Raw genomic sequence first — 25,189 nt, 5'->3', positions numbered from 1 at the left:
ACACTCTATGGATGCATACTCCTGTGGCAGCAATATGTCTGCTAGACACTAGGGTACCACGGGGGTGCTGAGGTTTGTCACCGACTATAAATCTCAAACACATCATTGTACCTTTTTATGAGTGTAGGCTGGCCCTCCTTAACTTTGCACAGGCTGAGTCACTGGTACCTCTACGTTTTTAGGGCAATACTTAGACAGTTTCCATTATATTTATGCACATTCATAACCCTGCAGTACCATTACATTTATTGGCTATGTTCTCAAAACAGTATCCTCCTTTAAAATAAGAAAAGGTCTTCCAGTTGTCTGCTCCATTGGCCTAGAATGAACTTCAAAGTGCTATGAAATAGCAGGAGCTTGTCTGTCTAAAAGTTAGTCAGGGTGGAAAATAAAATGCAGATCTGCAAATGTTTTGACCATGTTAGGCAGGCATTATGTTTACTCCCCTTCAGAAGAATTATAATATGTATATGGACATATGTGAGACCGTACCCTTAGGGCACGGTCACTTTTACACGTCTGAAGGGCAAAAGTATTAAGTATATATGCATACCAAGGCGTTGAACGTGCTAATTTGACCCATCTTGTCTTGCGGATTGTGGGCAGTGCTGATTTACTGGTATGTACCGTATTTCATTTTATTTACATTAAAGTGGTTGGCTCACTGAAAGAAATGTACAAGTGAAAAGCCTGCCAAGTGGGGTCAACCACATACACGCTTCTTTACCATTGGTCAAACCTGTGTGACCAATGACATGTTAGAAACACACTCACACTTACACCACATGGAATGAATGATGACTACATCAACTTTTTAGGTTAGGACTGGCTGTGATCTATGTCCTTGATTGCATAAACTGAATTATGTGTAGCGTCATACTATATTATAGGCTTTAAATCAACATCATTACATTTGTTTATTTTATTTTATCATTTTTATCCCACGAATTTGCAACCCATTTTTTCACTCAGTGTCAATTATCTAATGTAATCCTGGGCACTACACTTCCTCTGCCAACCTGGGGAGGGACTGACCTCATGCTTCCATCTATGCATGAGGAGTCCAAGCTGCTTCTTTTCACCTGATAGGGGAGAGTTTCACTGGCTGGACGTAGCGTGTGGAAAGAACACATTATTCCGACCAGTTCCTTTCCCCTCCATCAGGCTGGCCAGGGGGAGGTAGTTTAGAGACCAGGATTACAGCATGTTTTTTGCGAGGGTACCTACCCTAGGGGACACGGGGAGAACATGCAAACTAATTACATCTGTGATTGATTGGTCCTTGTATCTACAGTAGAATCATGGGATATGAAAAGTAATTGGATCCTATAGTTGTCCAAAGTCCAAACCACAGCTGTGTGCCATTTCTGCCCTTCTGTATTGCTGAGTTTAATCTGTGTTCTATAGAGTTCTCTGAGGAAGGCTCTTATTTGCCTTTTTCTGTTGTTACAAATAAGAAAGTGTAAGTATGTGTTAAGTGAGTATTTTGTCCTGCTTGTCTTGGAGTATGAGACGTGCAATCTATGTGTTTTCTTTACTTATTGTCTCCACCAGGCCGAAGGCATTGTTTTGAACTCCGTCCGTGTGTGTCCTTCCGTCCTTCATGGAAAAACATTTTCCCTGCATCCCCATCTGCTGGTTATAGCGCCACCATGAGGCCGATTTCTGCAAAACACATTGTTTATGTTAGTCGCACAGATTTCATCCAAATCTCACGCAAATCGGTACACATGATCTCTGTAGTCATGTGATCAAGACGAGCCTGTTGGATTTCTCAGATTCTACACTGATTAGCTAAGATTGCCTTACGAAGTTTTCAGGAGTAGCCCGTTTTGTACAAAATGCTGCACATGTCCTGCTCATCCAGAATTCTATCCTCAGAGATGTTATGAGTGATCTGGCTCTGCATTTCCTCAACAAAATGAAGAAAACTGTTGCAAGAAACAAACAAACAAAAAAACATGTTTATATTACTCCTAAACATTTTGCCAAACATCACACACACTCCTATCCTCCTGGTGGAGACCAGAATGGCACTTTTTCTAGTTACTTACTGGATTTGTGCTTTAGCGCTCCACAGAGAATCCCATTGATGAAGCGTAACCCCTTTTTCGAACCCAGACCTAAAGCTATAATCCAAATCGCATACATCTGCCAGTATTCCAGCTGTGATTGAGAGCATAGCCGTGGGAACTGGAAGTAGTTTATTTTACTAGGGGGTAGAAATAAACTATAAACTATAGGCATCCTTTTTCACCATGGACAAAACACATGCAATCTAAGGCAATAACGATATATTACCCCCCCCCCCCCTCTCTCTCTCTCTCTCTCTGCCTCTTTCTCTCTCTCTCTGGTACAGGCAGTGCAAAGCAAGACAAAAGACACCTTTCAAATCGTAACCTTTGATTGACTGATAATGTATCACCTGATAGTTAAATCCTTTAGTCAATTCTGTTTATCACTGATAAACAGAATTGACTAAAGGATTTAGGAGATTACAGAGAATGTTAATGACGGCAATCCTTTGAAGTGCGGGATGGGGATTTTACAGGAACGGGTATGTCATGCATCGCTGTGTGCACAATACGCATACATTACAATATTATTATCACTTAAAGAACCTGGGGGTGGGGGTGTCGCCGCACCCTCAGCACACCTACATGTAGACTGTGATTGAGAGAGAGTGGGAGGGAGCGAGTACCAAGCACAAGTGATCCAATAGAAGGACATGATAATATACGATGATGCACCCTTCTGTATATATGTGTGAGCATGAGCATGCATATACAGGTACATGCATGAGTGTGCACGTTGCCCTCCTGTCAGGTTATGGAAGTCATTTGTTTTTCACTGCTTTCAACAGTGTTGTTTTTGTCGACTAAAACTAAGACGAATTTTTTTCCTTTTTTCACTGACGAAAACTAAATGGAAACTAAATGAAAATGTAGCTATGGTGACTAAAACCAAGACTAAATATACTGACGATTTCGTCAATAGATAAAAACTAGACTAAAATGTTAGGAAGGGAGTCAAGGGACTAGTGGACAAGAGATCCAGTATAAGTCATTTTACACTTGATTGCATGCTGAAAATAGCCGGTCTACAAGCTCACACTTGTGAGCTCGTAGATTGGCTATTTTCAGTAAGTGTAAAAACAGTCATTACGACGACATCAAGGCCCGCCAAAATACATTTTAGTCGACTAAATCAACTGTAGATTTAGTCGACTAAAATCTTATGACATTTAGTCGACTAAAACTAGACTAACACTAAATCATTCCAGGTGACTAAAATGTGACTAAAACGAAATCAAAACTATTCAAGAGACTATGACTAAAACTAAAATGTGCTGCCAAAAACAACACTGGCTTTCAAATGCCGCCATCCCCTGTCAGTATGAGTGGCCACGGTTGATGTCTGTACGCACACAGTTGCTGGGCTAACAGCCAGTCTGTGCCCACAGCGGAGGCTGTGTCGATTCACTGAGGGACATGTATCTGTATTTACACTCCTGCTTATAGAGTGTGTGTGTGTGTGTGTGTGTGTGTGTGTGTGTGTGTGTGTGTGTGTGTGTGTGTGTGTGTGTGTGTGTGTGTGTGTGTGTGTGTGTGTGTGTGTGTGTGTGTGTGTGTGTGTGTGTGTGTGTGTGTGTGTGTGTGTGTGTGTGCGTGCTCCTGTGAAGTGCCCCAGTGACTGTTGTCTTGCTGTTCTTGTAGATAACGACCCACTGTCCACCTTCCTGAGCCAAGTTGGACACTTTCCCAACACCAATAATGCAGCAACCACCATGTGGACAAACAATTTCAGAGACATATTAGCGAGGTAGCTAGTGGAAGCTAGCTGGGAGTGATGGCAGAGTGGAGTGGTGTGGGGGCAGTGAATTTGTAGACAGCCAGCTAAGTAAAAAATGGTGGCATAGCTGGCATTGGTCCCACAGGGTCTCTGATAGCTGCAGTAACATGACATCATGCTATGGCTAACACTGATCTACCTCGCAGATGTCACACGCTATACACTCTCCGTCTCCCTGTACTGCTGGGAGGAATGTGGTTAGCTAGATGCTGATTCACAGGGAAAAGAAGCCTGTCTCCTGCTATGTCTCTAGGTCCCAGCAGATAAGTGTGAACATCCCCAAAAAGATTAACAGGGGGAGAGGGGAGAGAGATAGACTAAATGTAATAATGAAAGTGCAAGCAACTCTACAATATGCCCTCTCAGCTCATGTCAGAGAGCTGGAAAAGCAGGGTTGAGTAGATTTCATATAATTCCCAACTTCTCAACTTCAGGCGGTTTGTAGCTTATTGAATAATTGATAGATTTTTTTAGTTTTAGTTTTTGACATTTATTGACATTGTAAAGATATTTATATCAGCTAATAATTGGGTCCCGCACACTGTCTTCACTTATAGAACAGTAGTTCATTAGGCTACTGAAGGTTACCACGTTTCAGTCTTCATCAGGTATCTAGATAGAGATATACCTGATGAAGGTCGTGAGAAGGTGAGACCGATACGCTGTAACCATCAGTAGCCTAATAAACTACTATTATATAAGTGAAGACAGTGTGCTGGACCTCCTCTTTCTCATTATACACACTGGTTGCCTGCTCCGACGCACCTGTCCCTGTAGGTGTGCACTATTTTCTACATCAGCTAATATAGTTAACACCAACATAATAGACGTCTCCAACTCTCCATTTCCATTTGGCCAAATTAGATGACTGTCCCCACGTGCACACAAGCAGCCGGCCTTTACAGCAGCTACACTGAACATCTTCTTTTCATTGAGTCACAACTCACTCAAATCTTGCTCATTTGAGTCATTTAAAAAAATTCAAAGTACTATGTAAACTACGAAATTCGGGCTTTCATTTGGTATATAGATTGAGCGTGTAGGCCAGGGGTGGGCAACTTTGACGATGGAGAGGGCCACTATATTTCCACACTCACTCCAGAGGGGCCACATTGCATACTACTGAAAATTGGCCATTTTGTGCACATTGGACATACAAAAGCAGGTCATGTTTGCATGAATTGTAACAGCTGAAATCAATAATATTCGGATAAATTGAGGGCCGCATTTAGTGAAGGTGGGGCCGCATGTGGCCACCCGGGCCGCTAGTTGCCCATGTATGGTGTATTACCGGTATAAACACAATGGACACAAGGAAGGCACTCACTTCTGCTGATTATAGGAAAATTACAAAGAGATGAGTATAGGAGAATAAGGAGAGATGACGCAGCCTTACTCCAAGGACATCTCCATGCAGGCGCGCAGCCCGCGCCGCTCTACCAAACTAATTTGGCATGGCTTACGGGTATAAGTTTTGGGTGGTTTTAAACTCCACTGTCGCTTTCCCAAATGTGTGTGACCAAAATAGCAATTTAGGGGAAAGCGGGTGATGCTGGACGAAAATACCATTAAGGGACAGAGAAAGCTCCTATATTCGTAATTTTCGGGCAGCGGCTGAATTGCGGGCCGCGTTGCGGGTAAAGGCTGCGACGAAATTGGAGCCCTATACCTCCAATGCATTGCTCCACCGTATGCTCACTTGGAGCAAGCCAGGTTATACTTACCCTTGGGGATCACTACAAAGTCCCATTGTGATTTGTGCAGCCATGTTCTCAAACGGTGCACAAACTGCACATATTAACTTAAAGGAGCACTTCACCCATGTTCAACCTTATGTTCACATAATTGATCTTTACTAAAGCTCATTAAGTAGTAAAAGTAGACAATTTGCGTCTACTCACTCTGCGTCTCATTGGTTGGCAACGGGATATAGACAATTCAGAAACCTATACCAATGGCATCCTCAATGGGGAATTCAAACTAATAGCAAATATAGCATTTATCTTGAAGTTGTTTGAAAAGAACAGCCAACACCCAGATACAGTACGTGCTCCCTAGCTCTCTCTCTTCCTGTCTATCACTCCTCTCTGTCTCCCTTTGGTTTTAAAATGTGTGTAGTCATGCAGATGTATTCGCTCCGTACGTTTAATACGTGAGCCCATGTTTGAATGGTATCATATATTCATGAGTTTGTGTCAAGAATAATAAGAGAATACATTTTATGTGTGTGTGAGATACAACAATAAAATCACTTGTTAGGTCACACACAGCTAAGGTCTTAAGTTGAATGCAGTAAACATAAATGGCTGGGTTTCCCAAACGCATATGGTGTAAGACTTGTAGTGCTGCACATGTTCAGATGCCCTCTATAGGCCGCACACAGAAGCCTGTGAACATAGACATTTCGTGCATAGATGTGCCACGCAATGGTAGGCCAAATATTATTAAATTAATTTTCAGAATGGTAGACCTGAGGCCTACCATATACCTATACCATTGCGTGGCACATCTATGCATGAAATGTTCACAGGCTTCTGTGTGCGGCCTAAAGGGCATCTGAGCACTACAAGTCTTATATATGCGTATGCATATGCGTTTGGGAAACCCAGCCAATATCCTTATATGATTATCACTCCGACTCTGCCAGCAAAAGAGTTTGATGGCCATGGTTGCGAGAGAATGAAATAGAGAGAATGCGAGAGAAAGATGAGTACTTTCACATTAAGTATCATCCGCTTCAGAAGCTTATCTCATCTTAACCTACAGTAGCAGCAGATGGAGAGCATTGCAAGGACTGCATTACATTAAGAAGACTGAGACTGAAAGACATATCACCTACTGTATGCATTGCACACATGTGTATCAGCCTATGAAAGACAGCTCTCGTTCTTATCTTCTCATATCTCTCGTCTCTTTTCCTCCTTTGCATTTTCTTCCCCTCTCTCTACTCCTCATCTCCTCTCCTAGTCTTCCCCTATCCCTTCCCTGTCTGCATAATAAGCAGTTGTGTCGCTTCAGATTTGATGTAGGGAACTTCACTTCAATTCACTGGATTAAGGGGGGATTCAGGGGATGCCATGGGAGGTACATTTACAAAGACATTAGGCATACCGTAGGTCAGGTGTCTATTCTAACCTCAATATAAATGCATGCCAGGAATAGGATAGGGTCTCGAAAGCAGGCTTGTGAAAGTGAGATCTTTAAGGTTTGACATACGCTATCATCACATATTTCTTTATTTTTTTTGCCTTTTTGCCTTTATTACGATATCCAAGTACAGTGAAGATAGGCAGAAAACAGGAATGAGAGTCGGGGAGAGGAATCACACCTGGGACATGCCACCGAGGCATCAGAGCCCATGTGGTGCGCTCCTCAGCCGTGATCCCTGCTGTCATCACATTCATTTTGAGATGTACAGTAAGTTCAGTCACCAAGTTAACCCCCTGAGGGAATTGGAGCTTGGAGAGAATTTTAGAAATGGGGAGGAGATGTCGGGAGGCTGTGTGCTGACAGCACTGTGACGGGGCGTAATTAGCCGACAAGTACTGCACTGACTCTGAAAGACATTTCTCAAGATTGTTCTAGTTTGAATAGATTAAAGGGCCTTTCATTGGACTAAGCTGCATTGGACTGCCACCACTGTGGATTAGCACTCAGACTCCAGACAGAGGAAATGAGACAAGGAGAGGGGGAACAGGGTTGAAGAGGAGGGCAGAGATAGTGTCACAGGAGGGAAAGTGCTTCACTTGGAGCTAAATATCGTATGGAGAGAGAGAGAGGAGGAAGAGAGAGCGAGAGTGAGCTGAAAAATAAAAGAGGAGAATATTATTTAGATTTTGTGTGCTATGACTGAGACATGGAACATTTGTTATGTATGAATTTAGAAAAACAAGACAATAAAATCCAGCAGTGAAATTCCTCCCTTTATTTCAAATCCCCCCAACTGATTTTCTGTGCACGTCTCCGTGTTTGTATCTCTCGGCCTGGATACATAACCCTGTCTCTTCATGCAACTTCTGCGGACTTCAGACGAGAAATGTTGTCTCTCCTCCTCTCACACTCTTCCTCTCTCATCATCTCCCCTGTGGTGTCTTCCCTCGCTCTCTGCAGACACAGAGGGCTGTGAACACACATGGAGGAAGTTCCACGGCCACTGCTACAGATACTTCAGTCGTCGACACACCTGGGAGGACGCCGAGAAAGACTGCAGGGAGCACAACGGCCACCTGGCCAGCATCCACACCCTCGTCGAGCAAGAGTTCATCAGTGGTAGGTAGACATTTTAGCCAGTTTGCTATTTTAATGGGAGGGGGATTGATCACATTACAAGCATCCAGTTGTAAGAAGTGCATGCATCAGACAGTGTTGACTAATCTGAGAGGTTAAGTATCCATGAAGACTTTCAACCTCTGGCATCGCTTCACAGCCACGCATATCATAACAAGGCCGGGTCACAAGAGGCTCACCCTCTGCCTTCCAAAAGATGGCAGGGCAATCACAATTCATCTTAACAACTCCCATCGTACTTTCACACAGTCAGAAACATTTACCAAAAAGTGTGCTTAATTGCCTCGAAAATGGAAGTCTCCACCCCTACAATAAGGGGAGACGAGCCATTAGGGAGATTAATGGGCCTAGTAATGATGTTAATCAGATACACCATGATTGAAATTCCATTAAACACACGCACTCACACGCACGTGTGCACGCACGCACACATATGGACATGCTCAGATGATGTTAATCAGAAACACTGTAATTGAAATTCCACACACAAACACACATGAAAACACACACGTACGCACAACAAAAACTCATCACCATGTGTCACTGACAGTGATATGTGTCTGCATGACCCCTCGACTCTTGCTCAGGGAGGATTTTGTGATAAGATCTATTAGACATGCTCCAGAATCTTCCAGTGTTCAATGGGGGCCGTATTGGGCTTTATATGTTGTTTTTCCTCAGGATATTATACAATAACGTCTCCACAAGCACTATAAAGCCTAATCTATAAGAGTTGTTGTCTGATACCGACAATAAGCCTCTCCAACCTGCTACTTATTGTCGTGAGACAAAACATTCATCTTATGGTCTGTACACTTTTTTTTTAATAAACTTTATTCAAAGAGTGTGAGCATGACATCATATGCAAGTTTCACAAAAAAGAAAAGAAAATACAACTCTTTGTTTTCATATTTTCTCCCACAACTCCCTTCCCAATCCTCCCCATCCACCCACCATCTTTCCCCACGAGGCCAGACATACAAACAACATATAAGGTATAAAACCAATAGATTGAGTACATAACTAAGATACAAAATAAGGGATCACAAGGTTATGTTAAATAATAATTAAATAATTAATAAACAACTTTAAAGGGGTGGCAGAAAGTCTGTACAGACTTATAACAAACGTATTCATAGACAGAAGCAAGTGTGTATGTGCGTGCACATGCACACTGTTGTGTGTATACTCCTATTTCTCTGTGTGTGTGTCTTCATCAAGGTCTAAGCCACGACAACACCTGGATGGGGTTGAATGACCGTACAGTGGAGGACGACTTCCAGTGGACAGACAGAATGGACCTGGTGAGACCTCAACACGACACCTTCCATAACCCATGAAACGTTCCAGAGCCTGTGACGTTCTGTGATGTTTTTTCTTTGTTTGTTTGTTTGTTCAAGTTTCTAATATGTACAGTATGTAAAAAAAAATCACATCTGTGTGAAGTGAGGGGCGCTTTACCAACCCTTATCATCTTACATCATCGCGATATCATAACATAACATCATATGCCGATTTGCTCAGTAACAGACAAAACAAACATTAAACTCAGTCCATTGTCAATGGCGTTTTTAATGTTTGTCTAGACAAGACAAACATTAAACCTGTATATAGAAAAATAAAGTGAAAATAGCCGATCCACTAGCTGGATGGACTCCTCCCTGAGCGGGGCCCAAATGTCGTTCTGAGAACCTTATCTGAAACCGAGCTGTAGTCATGGAAACTGGAAATCACAGCACAATATTAGTTCTTGTAGTAGAAAAGAAACATACTGTAGTGCAGGGGTGCCCACAAGGTAGATCGCGATCTACCAGTAGATCACTTAGGGGCTGTGCCGGTAGATCACATGACATGACAACAAATATAATGTAAAGCTTGAGCTGGTCATTTTGAAAGTAGCTCCCAAGTCAAGTGTATGCACCCCTGCTGTAAGGTACCTGTATACCATATCTGCTGGAGCTCAGTTTTCAACTGCTGGACATTGAGTCCTAACATGAGTTGTGCTGATCGACAAAGAGTACCACAAGTCACATGATCAGGTCACAGATGGCGGATGCTGTGAAGACCAGAACTGAGCGTCAGGTTAGTTCAGGCAGGTCACATAGTCAAGCTACCATGTCTGATTTACACACCTATCGATCACGTTCATTATCACAAACAAGGAGGTCTTGTTGAATAGCCCCTACTACTCACTCGGTGCATGCTGCACTCCAAAAAGCCTGATTCATACAGTAGCTTACGGTTTTGTCCTGTGCCAAAAATACCATTGCGATGCAGCTTGTAGATCTGCAATGTTTGTCAGGGGAGACTATTGTACGATAGGCCACCACCTGTTATTGATCATGTTGTATCATTGTTGCTGCAGGCTCTGTTCAGTCTCTAAATCTGGGGGGATTTATTGCATCCCCCTGCTTTATCCTGCATGCTGAAGGAATAGCATGGGGCTTCTGACCAGAACCATACCAGTAAACAAACGTATTAGAGAGTTTAAAGCTGTAGTTGTACAAGTTGTACATGATACAACTTTGACATGAGCTGTCCTTACTGAATTGTCATTAGCTATTAGCAAGAACGACACATTTCAGTGTTAATATTGTATACGTCTGAGAGTTTTAAAGTGCAGGAATGCATTATGCATGTACTTAAAATATGAATTGACTGGAATCAGTTTTCTGTGGTTTGATTTGTTCTCACGATCAGTGCTACTTACTAATATGATTACCCATGTTGATATATTTTTATGATGCAGTCATGTTGAAAAACAATTTTCCCTTCCAGGATAAATGTGTCAAAGTTGAAGCACTTTCCACAACTAGAATAAAAGGCAAAATGACAAGGTCTGCTTCTGACATCTTTTAATTTTAATTTAAATTTTAATTTCCATGTGTGTGTGTGTGTGTGTGTGTGTGTGCGTGTGTGTGTGTGCGTGCGTGCGTGCGTGCACGTGCGTGTGTTTGTGTGTGTGTGTGTGTGTGTGTGTGTGTGTGTGTGTGTGTGTGTGTGTGTGTGTGTGTGTGTGTGTGTGTGTGTGTGTGTGTGTGTGTGTGTGTGTGTGTGTGTGTGTGTGTGTGTGTGTGTGGTGAACGTGCGTGTTGCAGCAATACGAGAACTGGCGTGACAACCAGCCAGACAACTTCTTTGCTGGAGGAGAGGACTGTGTTGTGATGATCGCTCACGAGAACGGCAAATGGAACGATGTGCCTTGCAACTACAATCTGCCCTACGTCTGCAAGAAGGGAACAGGTAAGAAACGCCTTGCGTATCCAGCCTCCATCTGCCTTTGCAATGCATATTGCCCTAGTATTGCTACGCGAGGCTAGAGGAGAGGAGCATCATGTATGCTGCAGCTACTGTAAATGGTGCATTTGTATAGCATCTTTATCCAAGGCGCTTTACAGAGATTGTGCATTACATTCACCCATTCACACACCAATGCCGGAGGAAACCATGCAACCTTTGCACATCAGGAGCAATTAGGGTTCAGAGTCTTGCTCAAGGACACTTCGACACTAACTCTGGGGGAGCCTGGGTTCGAACTGGGAAGCTTGCGGTTCCCATTCGGTCACTATACCCCTGAGCCACTGCCGCCTGTAGGGTGATCAACCGCTTATACACTTGAACACTAGCATCCCTATTCTGGGCTATAACATTTGGCTTGCCGATCGACTATTTTTATTATTATTATCATTTGTTTGATCTGATATAGAGTGAAATTAGAGTTCTTTAAAATGGCTGTGACTCTAATGTGAAAAGGAGACGCAATCGGGGAAGAGTCGTGGGGACGTGCACATGTGGTTTCGACGGCAGTATTCTCTGAGGTCATTAAAGGTTTCATGACATTAATTTACATTTTATTTTTATTTTTATTTTAGTTTTTATGACCTCAATTACATCCAAAAAACCCGAACGTTGAACATTCAGTGGATTTTCTGTGGTCTGGACTCTGGAGCTTTCTCTGGGGTTTGGAAGTCTTCTGAGCTGCAATGAAAACAGGCAAAACAGTGAAAACAGTGACATCTGCTGGCAAATCCCATTGACATACGCAACTGGCACAGCACGCACACCAAGGTCCGCCCCTCTCTATCCTGATTGGATGAAGGCTAGGCCAACTAGCAAAAATTTAAACCTAAGTTTCTTTTACCCCAGGGCTCACTGGGGACAGGGAGGAACTCCGGCTTATATGGTCAGCACACTCTACAGTAGGGAGGATTATCACAACAAAACAAAAAAGAAGTGATATTTTAATTAAGTGAAATCACTGAATATACCTTTAAGTCAGCCCTACGTGACTTTCAGATCATTTCTGTTGAACAACAGTGTGCTTTTTGTAATCACGTAAAAATATGTAGTCGCCAGGCAGCATTTGAATCAAACTTTGACCCTGTGTTCTACTTTATAGTTTTGCTCATCTCGCGTTCACTAGGAGTCAAACAATGTCTCAACACTCAAGCCACATGTGTAAGTTAAGACTGAGAGAGAGAGAGAGAGAGAGAGAGACTCACCATTATGGGTAGACACTTCTACCTGTAACATGCAGCACTTATTGTTTGAATGCTGTGGGAGTGTGGGCCTGAGTGGGCCTCTTCAATCAGTGCATGTACGTACGTACGCCTTTCAGGTTCATGATGTCACATGTGATACCTCTTCACTCCATCCACGGTCCACCTCTATCCCAAATCAACCCATAATCACCAGTATGTTCTTATCAAGACCATGCAATGGAGCCAGTATATGGACATTTCTTACATAGGCCTATTGCCTACCGCAAGTAGGTGACTATGAAACACGGAAGTGATTTCTAGGCATAAACTAGGCTTTATGTTTACTTACGTGGACGGTTAACACTGTGGTTAGGGTTAGGGTTAGAGTTAGGGCTTAGTAATAGGGTTAGTAGTCGGAAAACGCGCCAAACACAACGTCGGTCTGACAACAATGTCAATATGTAGGAAATGTCCATTGCATGGTCTTGATAAGAACATATTGATAATTATGGGTTGATAACTATATAATTCCAATATCTCAGCTTGAAACAGCACATCGGTCAGAACTACAGCAGCTCTGTCTTATATAAAAGGTTCTCCTTTACTAAGGTGAAATTCAATTTAATGCAGAGGGGTGCAAAAGTTTTTAGTTATTTCACTTGAGGACAAATCAAACGCAGATCGCGGAGCGGCGGAGTCAGTTCAGTCAGTCAACCTCAAGGGAGGTTCTTGCCATGCTCAAAGGCCCATACTATGCTCAAGGGGTTAACATGCTGCATTACTATGTGGGAGTATACGTGTGTGCAAGTCTCACACGTCATTCGCCGATGCGGCAGTCAGCTGACTAATTGGGCAGGCTACTTAAAGGTATTATGACATGATTTATAACATAATTTTAACAACATTAAAAGTCTTGGCCATGGTCCTTCAAACGTGTCTAAAAAGTTTGAACACTCAACTCCACTCCAGTATTTTTTTTTTTTCTCGTTTTTGTGTATGTCTAATCTTCATCCTGAAAAGCCATGGAAAAACACATTATTTTAGCCTGTAGATGTCGGTAATTCCCCCTTTCCTGTCAACCCAAGATGCGCTACTTTGACAACTTGGTAGGAAGTCATCGTCAAAAATAAAAGAGTCATCTAGGCCAGTTGGTATCCAGTGTAAGGACTTGTGTTGATTGACACAGCCAACAACAGAGCAGATTGATTTTTCTCTAGAAGCCATTATTAGTAAGTATTACAAAGAAACAAAGTCGCGATCACAATGAGGAAGCGGAGAAGAGAGGGTAGGCACTAGGCAGGGAGCAGAGGGGAGGGGGCGGAGCTTTAGCGGAGATCTACGTATATCTCTGCCGTCCAACCAGATGAGACATTTTTGCATAATTATTCACAGAAGTCCAGAAAGCAGAGAATACACTGAATGTTCAAACTTCGTTTTTTTTTGGTGACATTGATGTCAAGAAAAGCCAAAAAAGCCAAAAAATCTACAAAAATGTGTTTTAAATGTCACAATCCCTTTAAGCTCACTAGACTCCATGCTCTTCCTGCCTTCCTCTGCTCATGGTTCCCGGTTGTATGTGATGTTTTCTCCCACCACCACCCCAGCACCACCGGTGGGCTCTGCTATCTATGCTCCCCATGGGGGGGTTATTGTATATCTATCTCCCTGCTCTTATGTTTTATGATGTTGCTTAATCATGCCGAGCAGGGAGAAATCCAGCAGAGCCGAACGCCAAGTCAAATATCATATGTACACTCATTACTCATTCTGCAATAAATATTGTTTAATCTATTCGTGAGTTGTCTGACTGAACTTATATTCGGTACAGAATAGTGAGTTACTTGCAGCTTAAATCAATGGTAAATGTCCTCTCCTCTATTCTGCTCGATGTCCCCTGGTGCAGCTAAAACTGTGGTACAGTGGTTGTTGGAGGAAAGAGGCCAAAACGTGCTCCTCAGAGAGCCTACTAGTGATTATTTTTGCTGTTCATTTGCATACAGGTCAGACTACTGTCCAATAGCAGAACAACATAATTAATAATGAGGTAGGGAGATTAGCAGCCTGGTCTGAATGAGAGGCTAGGGCAGGTTTTTTTTTAGAAATAATGGGTCACAAGTACAATTCACTGGTGTCGGCATCCCCAAAACGTCAGCTCGCAAGCATACAATTAGATCCATTTTAGTCTTGTTTCCACGTGTGTGGAAAATTCCCTCACGGCCCCAAGCCTAAACCCAGCCCTAACCTCACACTAACATAACATTTGTTGGACTATTCGAAATAATGGGCTGTCACACTAATGGGCACTACATTGGAGGTGCCATGTACTGTATGTAGTTGAAGTAATACTTACATAATTGCTTTTTGCATTATTTAGAACATGTGATTCTCTCAACTTCCAAACCTGGCAAACCACAGATTTTTATTCTAGGCATTTAGTCATAAATATTTTTGAGAGGGGCTTTGAATATTTTGTTGTTATAAAATGTTATTGGCCTGGTTTCCCAAAGGACACACATATATATACATATATATATAAAAGAAAATAGTAAAGAGAGCCTACGGTCAGAGCTGTCCAGCAGTCCAAATATTATTAAATTAAATTTCAGAATGGTAGACCTGAGGCCTACCATACCAGGACTGAGGCCTGAGGCCTACCATTGCGTGGCACATCTATGCACGGAATGTCTATGTTCACAGGCTTCTGTGTGTGGCCTAGAGGGCATCTGAGCATGTTCTACACCTACACCATACCTCTTACACCATGTGTCCTTTGGGAAACCGGGCCATTAACAGTTTGTAGAATAAGCACAGTTCAAGGAGGATGAACTCAGAAAAGCACTAAGACTTGTTTAAATTGGGGTCCTCCATTTTGAATTAATCCGTTTTCAGTCACTACTTGCATGTCAGTTCATTTTATAATGTTTTAACTGGATTGAAGTGCCTGCACTTCAAAAAAAGGGGAAAAATGGGGAAAGATTCTTTCCACATTATTTTCATGTTGGATGTCAAGCAAAAACTGGATAAATCATGTGATGCAACACAATATGTAAGTTGTGGGGAAGCGATGTAGTGCATATGGATTCGGTGGCGTGCAAGATTCTTTTGTGCATGGAGAGATGTGTGCTGACGGAGTGGTTTTGTAGGAGAAGGCGAGTGGATAATGTGCTTGTGTACCCCCTTTCCATTAGGGTAGAAGGATGCTTGTGTACCCCCTTTCCATTAGGGTAGAAGGATGCTTGTGTACCCCCTTTCCATTAGGGTAGAAGGATTGGTCATATATACTGTCATACAGTTTAGTCTCACTGGTATTCTCATAATGTAGACTTATTGTCAGTTTGAAAAGGGCTCTAGATAATGGCTCTAGATCTAAGATACAAATGATGCGTAATTGACTCTTCCATTGTTATTTAATTAGGCAACAATAAAGTAAAAAGCTGAACATAATTATCAAGGGAATTACTTACGTTTGTATTAGCTTAGGCAATATGCTCCATATTGATTTCAATTACCTTACCCTTGCTGCAGTATTTGCTGGACTGTCACAAATTATATGTTCCGTTTAGTTTTCTTGGCAGCCAACACTTTTGGGAGTGATAAGTCACTGGTGAGAAAACAGTACCCCTCTTGTGCAGAGTCATTGCCAGATACTAAAACTAGGCATAAGTAAAACAATATTCTAAGCCCTAGTACAGTGTTTCTCTATACACATATCCTATCCTAGGGGTATGGATATGTTACATATAGATACATTTAATGTATGTATTAATTATTAAATTATTTTGCGTGAACCTGCTGATTTGTGAAGTATTAAACCACCTTTAAATCAAAAACATGACGAGCAACTGTTAGTGAATATGAAGCAATACTTATGGATATTGGATTAAACCCAGACTTAACGGCCATTTTAAGATTTTAGAACCCACAAACTAACGTAGGTAAAGAGAGTACTTAGATTCAGACTCACAGTGCTATAGTTGGACTGTACTGAAGCCCCATATATCACACCTGTGCGTTTCAGAAACTTGGGTTGACAGGAGAATGAAGAAGGCATTTGTCACTTCTCTTACCTCTCAGCCACCAACTGCAAGTTTATGAGGTCTTCAGGAAACAAAAAACAAAAAACAGACATTTTAATGTTTCATAGAGTGAAAATCTTGAGGCTAATCTTAATTATTTGCCTGATGCTATGAGCCTAGACACACATATTTTTAGATTCAAAGTAGACAAGCTCATCCAAACCCTAGAGAGTTTCTATCAGGCCTACCACTGTAGGGAAGTGATGTTTTTTCTCTCATCAGCAGCGGGGGCTGTGCCACTTCCAAAGCAGGATGTCCCCATACAGGTTCCAGCCCACCTCTCCGACCTTAATCAGTCAGTTCCAATCACTGGCATCTTTTCATCTCCCCACTGTTGCCGTCATCCTCCGTTTTTCATCCAAAGCAACCCCAGATAATGTCTTGTCTTATCAGTGGAGTTCAGCAGCCACATGCTGAGTATTTTCTACTTACCGGTCCTGTTCTCCACCTCATCAGTGGTCTGTTACTTGATTGGGTGATAGCAGCACGCTGGCGGCCTATCAGGTGCGTTAATCAGCCATACAAGGCCGGGCAATGATACAACATTTTGTGGCCGATGGCCTTTTTTCCCCTTGACCTCAGAGGAGTGGAGCCAGTCATCCTTAGGACAGAGAGTGGATGCCATGGGAGTGAGTCCGAGTGACCACACTTGCGTCCTTCGAAAGCCTACAAGGGTTGTGCAAGGACGCTCTGTGATTGGCCAGAACGCTCTCGCCAGAACATTATTTACATTATTTACTATTCTCTGTATATAACCCATGTAGGATTTAGAGAATTTTGTAAATTAATCCTCATACTACAGTGTCACACAAAAGTAGCAAAAATAGCTATAGTAGCTATAGTAGCTATAGTAGCTACAAGCTCACAGCACATTGCATGTCTGTGGGTTTACAAATATTGATCCAAATAAACGTATATAATTTAACAACAGCTTGTGATTAAATACCTACAATGGATCCATTGGAACAGCGTTTTCTTTCCTTTTTTGACACACAGTTTCAGACATAGGAGGTCTCAGGCCGACAGCGACAATACATAGAAAGTGAAAGAGAGAAACTCAGAGTTCTTACACATGCTTTTTCTTTGTGTGTGATGCTTTCACACACATACTGTACTATTCCACGTGTTATCAATGACCTTGTAAAGTGATAGAGATACAATACCGACAGTAGAACACAAGTTTGTGGGTACAAGTGGAAATACTGTAGGTTTCAAGGTCTTTTTGTGTTGATTGATTAATTTATTTTATTTTAGTGATAGTACAAGAGCACAAAGCTGCTTTCCGACATACAAGTCAGCCATCACCGAGGATCATAAACATTCGGCTTATTTCCATTGTGGTCCCCAAAAAAATAAGAAATAAATAAACAAAACTAAAAACTAAAACAACATGACAAAACAACACAAAACAATAAAAAAATATACAGACAAATATCAATAAACTACAAAATGTCTCTAAAATAATGTGCAATCAATGCATTTTCCAAATTGTTTAAGTGACATCATGCAGGTAGCGTGGCATTGATTAGTCCGACCATTACTATTACTAACACTATCCCCCCCAAACCCTAACCTAACCCTAACCTCACAGGAAGCCACGGGTGATTTGTAACCCACAGCACGGGTGATTTGTAACCTGCAGCACAGGTCTGACTAACAGGAGGTCTGACTTAAGGGCAGTCCCCGCCCAGAAGGGCACTTTTTCTAGTTAGTTTTGAGTTCGATTTTTAACAGCTGTGAGAGGCCAGTGTACCAAGAGGTGGCAGCGTACTGAGCGAAGTATATCTCTGGACCAATGTTCCAGCTAAGATGTGAGGTGTTGATTCCTCCAGAAATGCAGCTTTCTTGTGCTTGCCTGGCCTGCTGCACTAACGACTAATCTCTGTATACTGCCACTTGGAGAGAAAGCAGACACAGACACAGCACTGCACTTACCAGCACAATGTAGTGAGAACATGCACACTTTCCCTTCACCCTGATCTGCTCTGACATGATTGCCTGTAGGTGTAGCGATGCTTGGCGCCCATAGGCCCTTGTGAGTGCAGAGAGAAGGCAGCATCTAGCAGTTCTAGCTGTCTGCAGTCTGCACTTTGCCTTTGCCGTACAGGCACAGGAAGACAGAGGAGTGCATATTCAACCAGCAGGCCACACAGAGACATACATATTACAAAAGTACAACCATACGTCACACAGCAGGGAACTAGGCAGCGCTGTGTTATCAAATGACATTCCAGAGCCTATAAATATTGATCTGTTTCAAGCAGCTGTATCAGATGTTTTAGTGAAGTCACATTTCAGAACACATTAAACAGGACATGTGGTGGACATCTTTCATCAGGGTAATGGCATTGGTTTTCCCTGTTAAGAGAGTAAAATGTAATATAAAGAGATAGAAGAGATCCCTCTCTTCTATCAGAGTAATTAATAGAGATTGTAAAACATTTTATCTGCATGTTTAATCTTACCCTGGCCTGCTGAGATGGTGTCGTTTACTCTGTTTGAACTATGGCAATTGGCGAACGGACAGTGTTCTCTGAATTCTATTTACATATTTTAATGCATCAATTTGCATAATTACAAATAGTCTGCATTACTACAGTGCCTTTCCTTCAAAAGCGCTTTACAATGTGCATTACATTAACACATTCACACCAACTGCAGAAGGAACCATACAACACACCAACCTTCTCATCGGGAGTAGTTACTGTAGACAGTGTAGGGGTTGAGTGTCTTGCTCAAAGCCAGGAGAAGCCAGGATGAAACGGGGAACCTTCCCACTCCCAGATTGTCACTTTACCTCCTGAAGAACTGCCGCTCCACAGAGAATAGGAGGCTGCATGCTATCCATAGCAGATATACCTGTACAGACACAGGCAGTTTCACAACCCTCAAGCTCATTTTTTGTCTATGTCCCTTGCTGCCTATAATCGACATAGAGATCAATATAGAACTGACTTCTTGGTTATTGTCTTCCAGTTCTTACTTTGCACTAACCTCGGCCCCTTTGGAGATTAATTTGGTTATGTCGGTCTGGGTGGCGAATCTGATTGTGTTCCAGGTCTGCAAAATCTCCCTACAGCTACACGGTGGCAGACGCTCAGATAATTGACTTAAAAGGTATATGAGTGAGCTCACTGAAAAGACACTGGAAAAGACAGATGTTGCAAATTGTTTTCAGTGTCCCAAAGGCAGCCAATAAAGCTGCCAGGGGGACAAACAGGTTTCAGTTACAGGACTGCCATCTAGGGAGGGAAAGATTTACTACACCCTGACCTCTACCTGTCATTCTCTCAGGAGAAGATTGGCACCCTTTTGACATTGAGTCCAATTGAAAATGCCTTCTAAATCAGTAGTTCTCACATTTTCAAGATTGTTCAAAAATAACAGATACAAGCTTGTAGATCTTCTATTTATGAATAGCCAGCGCTGAAATCTAAAATGACATGGATGCTTTCCTGGTTTTGTTGGGTTAAAGTTGAGAACTTTGTGAGAACGTTGTGTGGGCATTTCCCTGAGCCTGAGGCTTACCATAGTGTCAGTCTTCCTTCCATCTCAGTGTATGAACTAAACCGTCCTGAGCTTCCAATCCCTAGCCTCCTCATATCCGCTGGTTTGACATGGCTCCCAGACTTTAAGACCGACATGCTGTCCTGTAAACACTAAAGCCCACACGTTGATGTTTTACTGACAGTTGTTTTCAGAAAGATCTGTTAGTCAATTCATTATCCTACATTGCTGTCCGCCTTTGATAATAATAATAATTGATGCAGTCACGACCCAGTGTTTATGATATTATTTGTGTGTGTGTGTGTGTGTGTGTGTGTGTGTGTGTGTGTGTGTGTGTGTGTGTGTGTGTGTGTGCACGTGTGCGTGTGTGTTTGTGTGTGTGTGTGCGTGCGTGCGTGCATGCGTGCGCGCATGTTCCTGTCTCTCCCCACAGTACTTTGTGGCGCTCCGCCCACCGTAAATAATGCCTTCCTGATCGGACGACAGCGTTCTCACTATGATATCCACTCCGTGGTGCGTTACCAGTGTGCTGACGGTTTCCTGCAACGCCACGTACCCACTGCCAAGTGCCGCGCCAACGGCAAATGGGACAGACCCAAGATCATTTGCACAAAGTGTAAGTGATAAGATTATGCTTGTTTCATTCATGTGTGCGAGTGGGGGTTACTGTTTATTGAGACAGAGGGCTATATTTTGCGTGTCTTAAGTACCAGGTCTTATTCCCTAACTTGAGTAAACTAAAGACCTGGAGGCGTGATCAATGCCATTTGGCTATTCTGAGTGGCCAAAGAGCATTGATCACGCCTCCAGGTCTTTAGTTTACTCAAGTTAGGGAATAAGACCTGGTACTTAAGACACGCAAAATACAGCCCAGAATTGTGTGCGTGCGTGCGTGCGTGCGTGCATGCGAATTCGGTCAGATCAGCCGATCTCCAAAAAATAATCAGGAGTACGTCATCAATATGACGTCATAGTACTGTCACAGACTGGCCTTGACTCTATATTTGGGCATATGGCTCACACAGAGCCATATGCCCCTCTATACATTAAATTCTCAATGACAATGGATGAAGAATTTACGTCATATGTGGACGAGCAAATCGGCTATTTTTGTCCTGCACAAAATTGTCAAATTCCCGTTGACAATGAATGGATAATGTATGATGGTAAAGCGTTATTCATAGTATGGATTTTCGGTGGTGAGGTGACCACCGAACTACAACATGACGTCACGAGCCGCGATGAAGAGCAAACCATCGTAACCGCCCCAGCCCTTCTCTCTGTTTTTACTCACCACCGCTCAACGTTATTTCAGCTCCGGTGGTCACCTCACCACCGGAGCGGTGGTCACCTCACCACCGAAAATCCAGACTATGAATGAGCCTTAAGAGCGCCCCTCACTTCACACGGATGTGATTTGTTTGTGGTACAATTATCATTTGCGCTCCAATTATGTTGGTAGCTGAAACAAAGCCGTTATGGATGTCATTAAAATGTTGTTAGTTATAGCTGTGTCATTATAAAAGTAGTATTTTCCACATATTTTGTTGCAGTATAGTATTACCAGTGCACAGAATATGTTGTTTCTATTCTTCTGCTTTTCCAACAGTACATCCTCCCTCGGGCTTTCAAATAAACTTAATTTCTGCCTAAAAATAAATTTTTCCTTACAATGGATGTCTTAATATGTCATTTCTATATTTGTCCCTTTAAGAGGTTATACAGAATTAGAGCGTGGCTGATGTATCACGTTGTGCCTTGTGGTATTTCATTACACACTTGACAGCTAGGACGGGATTCTGTAGCTTCTGTCAAGAGTGATAAAGACTCATTTTTTTCTTTCTTTCTTTTTCCACTTATTTCGATTTATCTTTCGGGCTCCGTTGTTTTTTTCCGTTGTTTTGTCGACGAGTTACAGTGTCATTTTGATTCACTGCACATGTCTCATGGTGAAATCCAGGGAAGTACCAGTAGATCCAATTTGGCAGTACACCCCAGGAACAAGCTTACACTCAGGCTTTTAAGTGGGTATTGAGATCAGTGATGTGTTGCACTGGCACTGCTAAAGGCAGCCAGTCATGATAAAAAACACATCTCTGTAGCCTGCAGTGGCTCCTGCCATAGAGGGGTATAAATAAACCAAAGGACTGTGATCCAGGCCCCTCTCTGTGCTCTCTGTTGTTTTTGTTACAGTTTTTCTGGCATTTTACCTGGTTTTACCTCCCTCGCTGTCAACTTCCTCTGAACTCTTTAACACCCACTTGTTCACCTTTACTCACTCTTTAAAGGAGCAGTTCACCCCCAAAATACTTATTGTCTATCATTTACAGTTTACACACCCCATCATGGAGATGTTTTTGTATTTGTCGCATTCCTAAGCCAATCATTTGATGAATCTCTGGTAGGACTGGTGTACTGTGTGTGTGTGTGTGTGTGTGTGTGTGTGTGTGTGTGTGTGTGTGTGTGTGTGTGTGTGTGTGTGTGTGTGTGTGTGTGTGTGTGTGTGTGTGTGTGTGTGTGTGTAAATATATATATATTTTATAAATAAATAAAGCAATATACAATCAACAAACATAATCTATAGTGAACTTCTCTCTTTCTCTCTCCTCCTGTCGCTCCCTCCCACAGCCCGGAGGTCCCATCGTTATCGGCGTCACCACCACAAGGGCAGGAGAGAGCGCAGGAAGCACAAGAAGCACGGCCATCGGGACGGCGGCCACCACGGAGCAGACCAGGGCCACAACCATGGCCACTTCTGAACCAAAAACGCCTCTTCACTTCCCCCCTCCTCCTCCTCCTCCTCCTCCTTCACCACCTCCCTTCCCTCTGTTCCGTGGCTGCTCCATGCAGTTCGCCTGTTCTCCTCTCCTTCCTTAAGTCAACCTGGTCGCCAGAAACTCTTTCTCCTCATGCCTCCAGCACAGAACTCGTGTTCTCCCCTCTCTTTCCCTGCCTTGTCCTTCCTTGCTCCCAGCTCAGCTCCTGGCTCTTTGAGTGAGCCTTTATCATATAGTCAACTCTGAGGTCTGCTGGTGTGTTTCCAGGCCTCATGGGGACAATAACAATCCCTTTGTACTCTTTACACTTTTCCTTTCCATGGCTTTACTTTGCACTTGTTTATCGTCGACCAGGTTACCTTTTTTGTTTTGGTCTTTAACTCAGAGTTCAAAGATGACCTGAAATGTGGATTCTCTCTGACCTGTTTTGGGAACCTTTTAGTTTATTTTAACATTCGAGAAGTGGTTTAATACAAACTTGTAAATAGTGATGACTTCCATTGAAAATGCTGTATCAAATCCAGTGGAGTCAGGGAATGCACAGGGTCCATGTTTTGGACTTTTGAGTCCTCAACACACAAGTGTATTCCTTGACTCTGCGGTTTTTGAAGTGCTCTTTGTAAGACATTTTACCTGACCTACAATAACTCCCAAGTTATTCTGAAACAGATTTGAATACTTTACTTTGGATCAGAGGCATTGTGAATAATTTTTATGTTTAGAGTTGTATCTTGTCAGTGTAAGACAGTTTATTTTGGGTGCATGGCCCCAGAGGAAGATAAAGAACATAACCCATCCCATCACATCACACCATACCACAACTACATCATTACTACATATTAAAGTTACTTTATGATAGACTTGTAGGAATCCAAAACCCTCTATTTGTGTCAGACCTCCATACAGCTGTTATTGCCAGGGGTTATGCTGAACATTGGTTGACAGTTTGTCATACAGTAATAGTATTGGGTGTTTCCTCTTGCCCAGCACAGCAGTCATGAGTTCTACATTCACTTTAGCATACAGTATACTGTATCTGGTTGTGGACTGACATTGTATAAATGATCAAATAAAGACTAAGTGGCTTAGGAGGTTCCACTCACTGTATTTATACTGTTTCTCATTCTCATACTCACAGTCACACCAGTCACTTCTTATTATTGCTTGTCTGGACTGATAATGAGAAATTGTGCTGTCAGCCAAAAGGAAAAAGAGGGTATTTATCTAGATCCTTAATTTCTGCGCCACGCACATTACATATGGCGATATGACATGACTCTATAGTCTATACTGTATATGTGCAGCCTCTGGCTACAGCACCATGCCCATAATAATTAGCTTCCCAAACAAGTGCTGCACTTGTTTGAGATGGGACGGGAAGGCAGGGGAGAACTCCCCATGGGATGCTTGACTGGATGAAATACCAAAGGGCGGTGGTGATGTCACCTGGATGGTGGATCAAGGCCGTGTAAATTGGCACAGGGAACAGAAAGGTAATGCAGGGTGGAGACAGAGATGACAAAGGAAGCTTGAGATGTCTTATCTCAGTGTGTGTGCGTGCGTGCATGTCTGCAGGCGTGCATATCTGCAGGCGTGCATGTGTGACAGTGTGATCGCAAGTACTGACTGGCAAGCGGTCTCTGATTTCTCTCTCAGGACTCGCAGCAGTTGTCATATATTACTGTGTTAACTTCTTGTGTGTGCCCTGGATCTAAAGAGTGGCTTGTCTGTCTGTCTATAGCTTCTTTTTTTTTAAAGATTTGTTTTAGGCTTTTCTGCCTTTATTGATAGTATCAAGTGGAGATTGACAGGAAAGAGGGAGAGAGAGAAGGGGAGAAACATGCAGCAAAGGTCGTCATGAACGGGACTCGAACACGCAACGCGCTGTCAGGCCAAAGCCTATATGTGGCATGCGCCTGGACCACTAAATATCATGTGATTTTAGTCGACTAAATCTACAGTTGATTTGGTTGACAAACATTTTATTTTGGCAGGCCTTGATGGAGTCGCAATGGCAGATTTTCAAAGAGCAACACCCGAGCGCAACCAAACATAAAATGAAGGTAGTTGACGGGACTCGACGGACATTTTTCATCATAGTTTTAGTCGACAAAATCAACACTGGTCCACCACCGTTCTGCTAGATAGACTCAATTAATAAGCTAGGTTGTCCACAGAACATTGAAGGCATGCAGGCTCCATGGTGACA

General features: G+C 42.6%; 1 protein-coding gene across 1 annotated transcript in view; it reads left to right on the top strand.

Moving 5' to 3' along the window:
• The window catches only part of ncanb (neurocan b), a 140,084-nt gene extending 116,112 nt beyond the window's left edge, over positions 1-23,972 (top strand). The window contains exons 11-15 of the mRNA XM_083766712.1: positions 7,963-8,121; positions 9,361-9,443; positions 11,238-11,382; positions 20,637-20,819; positions 22,832-23,972. Of these exons, the coding sequence (XP_083622838.1) occupies positions 7,963-8,121; positions 9,361-9,443; positions 11,238-11,382; positions 20,637-20,819; positions 22,832-22,962 (701 nt within the window). The 3' untranslated portion in view covers positions 22,963-23,972. The remainder of the gene's footprint in view (positions 1-7,962; positions 8,122-9,360; positions 9,444-11,237; positions 11,383-20,636; positions 20,820-22,831) is intronic.
• Positions 23,973-25,189: the final 1,217 nt, after the last annotated feature.

This window comes from Protomyctophum parallelum, assembly GCF_964188405.1.
Source record: "Protomyctophum parallelum genome assembly, chromosome: 6".
Classification (NCBI taxonomy): domain Eukaryota; kingdom Metazoa; phylum Chordata; class Actinopteri; order Myctophiformes; family Myctophidae; genus Protomyctophum; species Protomyctophum parallelum.
This window is presented reverse-complemented; position numbering and strand designations above follow the sequence as displayed.